General features: G+C 41.9%; 1 protein-coding gene across 11 annotated transcripts in view; it reads right to left on the bottom strand.

The window, feature by feature from the left end:
• The window catches only part of ANKS1B (ankyrin repeat and sterile alpha motif domain containing 1B), an 895,010-nt gene that overhangs the window by 23,274 nt on the left and 859,388 nt on the right, over positions 1-12,348 (bottom strand). For all 11 annotated transcript variants that reach the window (XR_012494067.2, XM_088797361.1, XM_074326202.2 and 8 more), the window contains one exon: positions 6,285-6,422. Coding sequence is in view for 10 of the 11 variants with exons in the window: in XM_088797361.1 (XP_088653487.1) it covers positions 6,285-6,422 (138 nt within the window). In the remaining variant the exon portion in view is untranslated. The remainder of the gene's footprint in view (positions 1-6,284; positions 6,423-12,348) is intronic.

The raw sequence follows: 12,348 nt of genomic DNA, 5'->3' as shown, positions 1-12,348 counted from the left end.
CCACCCCCTTGGGCCAAACAGTGATGAGAGGAAAAAAAAAGAGTGACTATTATTCTTTGAATATCCACCCACCTTTGGCTTTACGGCTTGATTATGGTTAATTCTCAATGCTTTATGCCAATGAAGAGGAGATATGCAGCCCAGCAGTGTTTATTCTTTTTTTTGGGTGGGGGGTGGAGGTGGTGGTGTAGAGGACCATGGGGCTAGGGACGCTGCCTTTGTAATTCAATCAGGGCCATTCTCTGCTCTCAGGAGCAGGATCCCTCCTGGGACAGACCTAGTTGATGAGTTTCAGTTGGCTGCAGAGGGCCAGGAAAGCCTTCTGCTGTGCCTGTAGGTTGCTCCTTTGTAAGTGGGAGACTAACCAGGGAACGTGTTACAGTTCCATCTTAAAGGCTCTATGCACTTCAACTTTTTCTTATATTGCCACGTGCTTTCATAGTATCATCGTCAAATAGGTTGAGGGCCATTTTCAGGTGGAGAAAATGAGAAACAATGAAAGAGACCACCTAGCTGCACATAGGATATTAATTTAGTCGTCAGAAGTTCTTTTGAACCTTTAAGTGCTCACTTTATGGGACAATCTCTGCGACACAAACCATAGATACTTTATGTCAGGAACTACTCCACAGGAATCATTTCAGAGCTTAAGAAAGTGTGAAATGGGTGACACTGGTCAAAAGATACAAACTTTCAATTACAAGACAATAAGTTCTGGGGATGTCATGTACAGCATGGTGACTGTAGTTAACAATACTGTACTGAATATTTCAAAGTTGCTAAAAGAGTAGATCTGAAAGTTCTCATCACAGTGAAAAAAATCTGTAACTATGTGAGGTGATGAATGTTAAAATTAAACTTACCGTGGCGACCATATATACTGGGGGTGCCCAAAAAAGGTATACACATGACTTGTATTCATCTTTTGTTATCGGTATATATTGAGTATTACAATTTTAATACAGTTTTTTCCTTTCTTAAAATGTGTATACACTTTTTGGGCGCCCTCTGTATGTATAAAATCATTATGTTGCACACCTAAAATGAATACAATGTTCTCTGTCAATTATATTTCAGTAAAACTGGGAAGAATTTAAATTTCATTAAGCTGATGAGAAAACCAAGAAAGAAACTTGCAGCAGCGCCCGAACTGGAAGCTGGCATAGGTCTCATGCACTGTGATAGCGTGACTGACTCTAGCAAGTCAACTCACGCAGACGGTTCTCTGCTTTGGCCTGCTGGTACATACTGATGGTAGAGTACGATAAAATGTTATCACACAGTCCACGGACCATGTTCTCCTACATGCTGTCATTTCTGTTTCTCCCACTTAGCTCCATTCACGGCCCACATTCAGCCAAGAAAGCCCAGGAGAAAGGGAGCTTTGTCTCCCACATGCCCCACCCGGCGCATCATGACTCTGACATTCCCTATACGTTCCTGAGCCAGTACAAGGCACACACCACGTGCTTATGGAATTTGGGAGTTGTAAGTAAGAGAAAAATGAGCATGGTTAAAAATATCTAAGGCTGTAAACATATTCTTTATAGAGAAGTGAGAATTAGCAAGGGTCTAGCAGCAGCCATGCCATTTAATGCTATTAAAAACAATAAACCTTTCATATTTCAAAACTATTGAATGAGGTCCTTCCCAGATTTTCCCCCCTTCTTCCGCCTCCCCCCGTCCCCCCGCCCCACTCTAGTTCTAGTTGTGTAGGACATGGCGACCTCGGCATTAGGAACACAGCGCTCCAACTACCTGAGCCACCAGGCCGGCCCCCTTCCCAGATTTTAAAAATTGACCTGTTATTCCCACAGAGAATGCACTCAAATCCTTCTGATTTACCCACCTCAATTCTATGATTAGAAATTCTACACCGAGTGAATACTAGGCGTATATAAAAACTAGTTTCCAAATTACCTTGGTTATATCTGTCTCTTATCTGTCGTGCGTGGCCTTTGAAGGAAGATCACTGCAGCCTTGGGACCCGGTCGTCACTGAAATACCCATTGCCCCTTTTGTCATCCTAGCAGCATGGAACTCTGCTTCCCTCATTTGCGATAAGGGAGGCAGAGGAACGCCGAGTCTGTGTCTTTAACCCCACAACTTCTAGTCGCGTAATACAGCCTTCTCTTCTGCCAGTCCTACTGCTCCCTTTTCCCCAAGTTTTCACTGACTGGAAGGTAGAGTTTGGGAAGCCTTTTGTTCTATGGTTGATGAGGTGTGTTCCAGACCCTTAGCAAGTTAGAGATGTGCATGGAAATCCGCTGCCGCAATAGTAAGAGTCTAGAATGCAGAGCAGGCCTGGCGCTTGCTTGTAGGTATGTACTGGCTTTTTTCTTGGGAATGCTAATTCCATTTTTGCTCTAGTCTTTTCATTTTCATCTACCTGTCATCTAAAACTAAATATCACAAGCTGAATTTAGCATAGATTCTAAGAAATGGAAACAGGCACAGAGATCATAAGGCATAATATTTCCTGAAGTGTTGTGGGGACAGAGCCCCAGAAAGCAGTTTCCAGGCTCTCGGCCTCACATAGACAGGTGCTGGCTCAGGTAGTAAATGGCCATTAACTGTGATTGCATGGCCATCAGCTGTGGCTAGTTGGCCGTCAGCTGTAACCAGTGAGCCATTGACCACTAATATAACTGCTGTGGCTACGCTAGCAGAAAGAGATTGCGAGAGAAAAGAATGGGGGCTAGCAAGAAGATGGTGGCTGGGCTGGCAAGTGTGGATGGCGGTTTGCGGACAGTGTGGATCCAGCCTCCAGTGAGAGTATAGTGCCGCCAGAGAGAATATAGTGGTATGACTCCCCTACCTATGGCTCCGTGGGTGTTCCTTTTTGGCCTCACCATATCCTGCGTTCTTATGCGGGGAGTGGGAGCAGAGACCCCGCAGGTCGCCCGGCACGACAAATGGCGCAGCGAGCAGGGTCTCCCGCATGACAAGTGTAGTCTGCAGAACACCACCCCTGCAAGTGCTCTCCAAAACAGGCTCCCATGACCAAATGAACTTGGGAAACAGGGCACACTCCACCCCCTCCTGGAGTCTGAGCATCTCAGACTAGGTATGACCTGAGGTAAGCGAAGTATGTTAAACTCACGTGCTAGCTCTTGTAAGGGGGCTTGGGCCTCCCTTCCCAGGCCACAGGATTTCTATGGGAAAATGTGCTGAATTTCAAATCTATCTCTCCGTAAACTGGAAGCATCTTAAATGTCATTGAATTTTCTTGATGATAGCAGATAAACATTTTGTGACCCATGAAAGGTCCACAAGGTCAAAGTGGCAGTAACTTTGCAATTAAAAATGCTTATATACTCATAAATATCAGCTAAAAGATTAACTGTATACTTAGGGTATTCTTTTCTTTTTCTCTCCCTTTCTTTCTTCCCTCCCTCCCTTCCTTTCTTTCTTTGCCATTTGGGCAGCCCAGGGGACTGACTCTCAACAAAAGAATTTTAAGGTTTTAAGACTGGACTAAATAGTGAACTGCCCTACATAAAGACACAAAATCCATGATCAAAGAGGCTTTTTTTAGTGCTAGCAAAGCTTGTTGCATCTCAAAATTGCTCAAAAGCCCTGGTCAAGGTTGGTAGCCTTTGTTACTATTTTGGAAGTTAAACAAACTGTGTTCATCCAGAGAGGATTAAAATGGTAGATTTGTGGTGTAAGATGAAAATCCGTTGGAGCTGATACCAGAATCCTAAACTAGTGAATGTCTACATTAAATCTAACATCTGGATGAAGAGATAAAAGATGAAGCAATTCTCCACATGATTTCAGGGATATCATGTTGCTCCTCAAACTAAACAATTGACTATTTTCCCCCCACATTTCACCTTAGTATTCTGTCATATATCTTTATATATCTATGTCTATATCTATATCTATATCTATATCTATGACATGACAAATTTTAGAACCAAGGCAAATCTAAATCTCAAGGGGGCAGATGGGCAATGGGTATCATTTTTAGTTCAAATACAAAATGTTTTGGATACACTTATGAAGGCAAATAAAAACCAATTTAGAAAGAAATGCTGCAATACTCAAGGAAAAGCTGGAATTCATCCTGAAAAGTATTGGAATATTAATATTCAATGAAAACACTGTAAAGAGACATCCCAATGTGAGGTCTGCAGAATCATTGTTTTCTTTCTATTGTTTCTATTTTACTTATTTATTACTTCTGCTTTTTCAGTTCTTTTTTTTTGGGGGGGGGGAGGGGATCGAACCGGCAATCTTGGTGTTATTAGCACCATGTTCTAACCAACTGAGCTAACTGGCCACCCATACTTTTCAGTTCTTTTACAAAGGCAGTGGGAAAACTTTGGACCATAAATACAGTTTTGGCAAATCTATCTTATGTCTTTTAGCAGAAAAAGGGGCCAGGCTGCCCTTTGTGATGTCAGTGGGCAAGGAGAGAAAACAAGTGGGGATGGAACGAATATTGAACACCTATTATTTATGCGGCACCCCACATATGTTCCTTCATTTCAATCCTGATGAAAACCTGTGAGGTATAAATCCTTGTACCTGTTTTATACACAATGGAAATGAAACTCAGGAAAGTCCTGCAACTTGTCTAAGATCAGGGAGCTGTGCTGGGAGGTGAACTCTGACCTGCTTCCTCCTTCTAGGACACCAATCCAACTCCCACAGAGAGAGGTGTTTCATGCAAACCAAAATATATGTGGATAGAACGGAATTTTGCTGTTTGAAGAAACAATTGGCCTTCGCTGATAGCAAAGAAGGAAGCCCCTGCCCCTCCCTAAGCTGAAGCCAAAGCAAAGGCTTTGAAACTAAAGAAAGCAGTGCTGAAAGGCATCCACGGCCACAGAAAGAGAAGATCCGCACATCACTCACCTTCCAAAGGCCCAACACACTGGGGCTCCAAAGGCAGCCGAAACACCCTCGGAAGAGCGCCCCCTGGAGTAACAAGCTTGACCACTGTGCCATCATCAAGGCCCCCTAACTACCAAGTCAGCCATGCAGAAGATAGAAGACAACATACACTGTGTTCATTGTGAATGTCAAGGTCAACAAGCACCACATCAAACAGCCTGTGAACGAGCTCTGTGACATTGACGTGGCCAAGGTCAACACCCTGATCAGGCCTGATGGAGAGAAGAAGGCATATGTTTGACTGGCACCTGACTATGATGCTTTGGATGTTGCCAACAAAATTGAGATCATCTAAACTGAGTCCAGCTGGCTAATTCTAAATATAAAATTATTTTCACTGTGAAAAAAAAAAAGAAACAATTGCACTTGTCAAGAATGACAAGTTATGCTTAAGGCACCAGAAACCTAATGCTGAGATGGTTTTAATCAACTCCGCCGATCCCATGCAAACAAACACATCCAGAGATATTTAGAGTGGCCTTTGAGAGCTTTGCTTTGCCGTCCTTACTGCCACCACATGTCACTTTTATATTACTTTCCTCATGCCTCCCAAGATAGAAGGAATTTTTTCAAAAACTGAAAGGGATGAGCCACGCGCAGCGTGATACAAACGCTCTGGGCATGAGCCTAACATACGTTAGAATGGTGCAAATTTTGCATTACGATGGTCCTTTGTTCATGGGTGTTTGTCAGACCTGACAAAGATTGTTTCTAGCAGCCTTACCCAGGACGTAGAACTGTGGGCTGGCCTCCCAAGAATATATTACACTGCAATTTCTATGTACTTCTTTAAATATGTGTATTTCAAATACACTGAGCACAGCAGAATTGTTAAAGCCACATTTTAGAATTCTTCTGATTATAAATTATTTCATGGTTACATATATACACATCTTAAAGAAAACCTTGTTACTTTGTAGAATTGGGTGTAATAATCTAGATTTGTTTGGAAGAAAAATAAATTTCAGTGCCTCACACAATATTTGTGGTTTTCTGTATGGCAGCTGTGTAATTTAACTACTAATAATAGCAGATTATTATACTCTACTATTTAGAAATGGCTACCAGAGAAACCAACAGACATAGTGAAGGAAAAAGGAGGCTGGGAAGACATTTACTGTATTTTGATATCCGAAGAAAGGTAATTCGTCAAATCTGAAAAGTGTAGTTAGTAGCTGAGCAAAGACAGTTCAGGTACTAGGTAGAAGCGGAGTTTTATAGACAAAGCTCAGAAAAGCTGAGTCTCACTATACCTTACGCTAGGTATACCTTAATACTTGGTAAACAAGCCACGCATCTTAATTATAAGCTGGGCTTTCAATAAAATCCAGGTACCTTTGGGGAAATATTAAATCTGTCCAAAGAGGGTAGTTACTCACCACATCAAAGGCAGTAAACACGTGACAGTAGTGGTGATTTGACTTCAAATCTTTTGTGATATAAGCAAATGTTGAGAGATCTTCTGGGTCCTGGGCAGCACAGGAGATATTACGAATTTCATGTTCAGCAATTATGTTCTGGAAAAAATAACAAATGATCATTGTTTTCCTTTGCAAACAGGCACATTTTAGAACCAAGGCAAATGACCTGAGAAGCAGCTGCTTTCTCCCTTTCTAGAATGTTCTAGACCAGCAACATTCAAAGTAATCCAACATTCTATCTGTGGGTACATGTACGCCAGGTCTGGAAGGAATGTTTTCATTTAATTAATAACAACCCAAAATAGTCATGTCCTGGAACGGTGGTTCTCATCACCAGGTGCTATGCACAGAAGCAGTGTGGGTGCCAGACACTTTTTAAAAAAAAAGTAATTACTAATCATTTTACTGTTTCCATTCCACACTACACCTGTAGATAGGTAACGCTGCTTCCTGCTAACTCTGTCCGGAAGCGATGAACTGTCACGTTCTGCATGCTGGGAGGAACTCTGCTCTGAGGAAGCTGACCCTTCACCATCTTGCTGCCAACTGTCTTGTGCCCTGTCCTCCTCCCCCAGAGCAAAGGCAGATACAGAAGGCAGCAGGCCGGTGGAAGCGTTAAGGTGCTGTCTCTTGGAGACTCCATGGAAGCTAAGGTGTGGGGAAGGGATGAGGAAAACACCACATTGCACTATTTAGGCCTTGGATGCCTTGCTTGATACAGGGCCCTGTGGATGACAATACTTTACTAACTACACCCACTGTATATAATTATGAGTGAGTGCTGTGGTTATCATCAACTTACAGGTGAGGAAACTGGTACTCAGAGAGTAGAAGTGCCTTCCACAGGGCACATGGTGGAACTGGGACTGAAATTTGGGGTTGTCTGACTGTAGAGCTCAGGCTCTTTCAAATACATTGCTATGCTCCTCATTCCCATCTCTCTATCATTGGTTTAGTATCATTTCACTTTTTCCTCTGTAGCATTTCTTCATGCCATCTCCCTGCCAGTCCTCTTATCCCTACCTGCCTCTAAGAACAACTGGTGGGAGATAAGTGAGGAAAGGTTTAAGTACCATTATCCTGAAACATACAATAATGAAGGAGCATCATTCTGGCTTCCAGAAGTTTCCTTCTGCAAACTTCTTTGGAAACATAGATATATTAAAAAGCAAAAAATTTCACATAATCCTGCAACTATTTTTAATCTTATAATATCCCATTTATGTTTTCTGCAGTTGTCATATATAAAATCCTCAAAACTTTAGTTACCCTAGTTACTTTTTAATTGCACAGTCTTAATTAACCTGTTGGCAATATAATGCTCCATGTATACCCACCAATGCCTAAAAACGTTTACAAAATGTCCTTCCCTACCAGCATCCCCAGCAAGTACTTCATGTCCCTCACTCTACTAAGCTGAGTGGCTGGGACGCAATTACAGAATTAACACATAAAATAAAATAAAATCAAGACATTCTTCACCACGTCCCTGTATGCTGACACTACATGAAGTGTTTTGTCAAAAATAACTCAAATTGAAATTAGAATCCCCTAAACAAGTAACATTCTATTGCAAGATACAGTTTCAAAACAGAAGGTCTTGATCCTCTTCTGACATTCAGATAGCATTTCTTCAAGCAGAAATCTAAATTAGGAACTAGTGTGTCTAAACATAAATTTTAAAATAATAAGATCTACATAGTCTTTACAGGTATGATGTTAACAGGTGCCGAGAGCCTCCACCATCATTTTAATTGGGGGCTGTCATTACCTCAGGAAGATTGTGTGGATTTGGTCTCACCTGTGCAGGATGTATGGTTGCTGAAAATAGAGCATCAGCTCTGTTAACTAAATTGGCATTTTGTGTTCTTGAGATCATTTGCTAGCATAAGGTAGATCAACTTCTTGGAAAAGTATTACAATGAAAAGTGCCCTGTGATTTTTATTGCACTGAATTTCTTGAATCTTGTCAATTCACAAGATGCCACTCTTGATTTTCAAGAGTGACAGCATCGTAGCCCTGGGCAAAACTATAAAGTAGGTAAAGTATATCTTTGGCGGTTTCCCTTTATTATGGATTGTATGCCTGTGTCCTCCCCAATACATGTCTGGAAATCTTGGCTTCTTATCAAAATGATGGAGTAGGTGAACACCGTGCTTACCTCCTCCCATAACCACATCAAAATTACAACTAAACTACAGAACGACCACCACTGAGAACTGCCTGAAGTCTAGCTGAACAGAAGTCCTATAACTAAGGACATACAGAAGCCATATCCAGACTGGTAGGAGGGATGGAGATGCGGAACAGGCTGGTCTCACACACACGTGTGGCAATTAAAAATCAGAAGGGATATCTCAGCTGTGGAAGTCCTCCCTGAAGAGCAAGGGGTTCCAGCCCCATACCAGGCCCCCATCCCAGGGTTCCAGTGCCAGGAAGAGACGTCCCCAAAACTTCTGGCTGTGAAAACCAGCAGAGGTTGTGGCTGAGTGAGATGGAGGGCTGCTGGAGTCCCAGGCTTTCCTTTTAAAGAGTTTGTGCATGGACTCACTCACTGAGGGACTCACTTGCTCTGCACTCCAGTGCTGGGGCAGCAGCTCAAAAGGTGCCAAGGACATTTAGGGAGGCAGTGAATTGTCAGGCTTCAGAGCAAGTGCTGGAGGGGCAGCTTTTTCCCAGACAGATGTGCTGGCAGAAGCCACTGTTCCTTTGTTGAGCCCTCCCCCAACCCAGTGTGCAGACAGAGGCAGACACCATATCTGAGTCTCCATCAACCTACCTAACACTGTTCATTCACTTCACCCTGGTGATTCCCTGAGATTCCACCCCACTCAACTTGTGGGCCCACGCAAGCCACTTCCAGTAGCTTTTCCATACAAACAGCCTGTCTTGTCTCATGCTGCTGACCTTCCTAAAATCTCTCAAAGGTTCACACACCCCCAACAAGCAGCATCTGGCCTTGGTATGCCTTGTACCTCTTGCTAAGTAGCCCCAAGCCCAGCACTAGTGACAGCTGGCCTCAGCTCACAGCTTAGCCTCTCTCAGGTACCTCCAAGCCCAGCACAAATAGCAACCATCTGCAGATCACTTTGTAGCACAAAACAAATGACCCCCGGCAGGGCACAGGCAGCAATTGACCTTGGCCTGCACCAGAGTTCCTCCAAAGAGGCCTCAAAACCAACATACCCAGTAGCCAGCTTCAGACCACACTGGAGCACCACCTCTAAAAACGACATACCAGGGCAGACTGGGCAGGCACCAGAGCCCCACTAAAGTGAATCCTGCTCTGTAGGATCAGCCCCTGCACAACAGCTTTTCCACTGTAGTCCAGGCCAGTCCTCACAACCAATCAACCAGAGGGTAAATCCCTCCCATTGATGTGCCAATAGCAATCAAGTTTCAACTATAATAGGAGGGCACGCACAACTCACATAAGGGGCATACCTGGAGCATCCAGCTCAGGTAACCAGGGAGACTGCACCACTGGGCCCCATAGGATACCTACTACATAAGACCACTCTACAAAGACTGGGAGACATAGCAGCCCTACCTAATACATAGAAACAAAAACAGGGAGGCAGCTAAAATGAGGCGACAAAAAAATATGTCTCAAATGAAAGAAGAGAACAAAACTCCAGAAAAATAAACAAAATGGAGAAAACCAATCTACTGGATACAGAGTTCAAAACACTGGTTATAAGGATATTCAATGATCTCAGTGAGAACTTCAACAAAGAGATAGGAAACATAAAAACGGAAATAGAAAACATAAAAAGAACCAGTCAGAAATGAAGAATATAATAACTGAAATGAAGAATACATGAGAGGGAATCAATAATAGATTAGATGAAGCAGAGGACTGACTCAGCAATTTGGAAGACAAGGTAGCAGAAAACACCCAATCAGAACAGCAAAAAGAAAACAACAATTCATAAAACTAAAGATACTTTAAGGAGTTTCTGGGACAACATCAAACATACCAACATTCGCATCATAGGAGCACTAGAAGGAGAAGAGAAAGAGCAGAAATTGAAAACCTATTTGAAGAAATAACGACAAAAAAACTTCCCTAACCTGGTGAAGGAAATAGACACATAAGCCCAGTAAGCACATAGAGTCCCAAACAAGATAAACCCAAAGAGGCCCACACCAAGATACATCATAATGAAACCATCAAAGGTTAAAGACAAAGAAAGAATATTAAAAGCAGCAAGAGAAAAGCAGTTAATTACCTATGAGGGAGCTCTCCCTAAGATTGTCAACTGATTCTCAACAGCAACTTTGCAGGCTAGAAATGATTGGCATGAAATATCCAAAGTAATGTAAAGCAAGGATCTACAACCATGATGACTCTACCCAGCAAAGCTATTATTTAGAATTGAAGATAAAGAGCTTCTCAGACAAGAAAAAGCTAAAGGAGTTTATCACCATCAAACCAGTATTACAAGAAATGTTAAAGTGACTTCTTTAAGAAGAAAAAAAATATGAATAACAAGATGGCAATAACTACATATCTATCAACAATTACTTTAAATATAAATGGATTAAATGCTCCAATCAAAAGAAATAGGGTGGCTGAATGGATAAGAAAATAAGACCCTTCCATATGCTACGTACAAAAGAATTCATTTCAGATCAAAAGACATACACAGACTGAAAGCAAAGGGATGGTAGAAGATATTTCATGCAAATGGAAATGAAAAGAATAAAAGGCTGGGGTAGTAATACTTATACCAGACAAAATAGACTTTAAAACAAAGTCTATTAAAACAAAATAGACTTTAAAACAAAGAGACAAAGAAGGACCCAGTAATCCCACTTCAGGGTATTTACCCAAAGAAACCCAAAACACTAATTTGAAAAGACATATGCATCCTTATGTTTATTTCATGCAGCATTATTTACAATAGCCAAGATACGGAAGCAACCTTAGCATCCATCAATAGATGAATGGATAAAGACTATTCCACACAATGAAATATTACTCAGCCATAAAAAAATTGAATCTTGTCATCTGCAACAACACAGATGGACCCAGAGAGTATTATGCTTAATAAAATAAGTCAGAGAAAGACAAATACATACAATTTCATTTATATGTGGAATTTAAAAAATAAAATAAATGAACAAAACAAAAAATAAAATAAATGAAACTCATAAATACAGAGAACATTTTGATGCCTGCCAGATGGGAGGGGAGTTGGAAGGTGTTGGTGAAAAAGGAAAAGGGATTAAGAAGTACAAATTGGTAGTTACAAAGTAGTCATGAGGATGTAAAGTAGCCTAGGAAACAACATCAACAATATTGTAATAACTATGCATAGTGTTAGATTGTTACTAGATTTATCAGGGTGATCATTTCATAAGTTATGTAAATGTTTGATCACTACGTTGTACACCTAAAACTAATATAATATTGTATGTTAACTGTAATTAAAAAAAAATAAATTATTTAAAAAAAAAGAAATCTTAATTCCCAATGTGATGGTTTTGGAGGTGAGGCCTTTGAGAGATGACTGGGTCATGAGGGTGGACCCCTAATGCGTAGGATTAGTGCCCGTATGCTGAGCTAGCTAGTGCTCTCTGGCATGTGAAAACACAGAAGGAAGATGGCCATCTATGAACCAGGAAATGGGTTCTCCTCAGACACAGTACCTGCTGGTGACTGTTTCTTGGACTTCCCAGCCTGTAGAACCGTGAGAAATAAATGTTTATTGTTTAAGCTACTCAGTCTATGGTAATTTGTTACAGCAGCCCAAATGGATTAAGACATTTTTACTGTGTTTACTGACCCTCCCCCAATTTTCTGGACCCCTGCCCCTGCCACTTCTCTATTCCCTAGGAGCAGAGGGCTGTTTGTCTCCCCCTCCCCCTTCTGCTCCTCCTGCTCCCCTCCGGTTCAAGCCACTGTTTCTCAGTCTAGCTGTGTAAGGCACAGCTCCCAGGCCTATGCTGGTGTTTGTTATGAGCCGCTGAGGCAGTCGGTCACCAGTCGTCTGTCGGCCGCTCACAGCAGTTCAC

The sequence above is a fragment of the Rhinolophus sinicus genome, chromosome 1 (genome assembly GCF_057876585.1).
Source record: "Rhinolophus sinicus isolate RSI-liver-muscle chromosome 1, RSI-T2T, whole genome shotgun sequence".
NCBI classification, from domain to species: Eukaryota; Metazoa; Chordata; class Mammalia; order Chiroptera; family Rhinolophidae; genus Rhinolophus; species Rhinolophus sinicus.
This window is presented reverse-complemented; position numbering and strand designations above follow the sequence as displayed.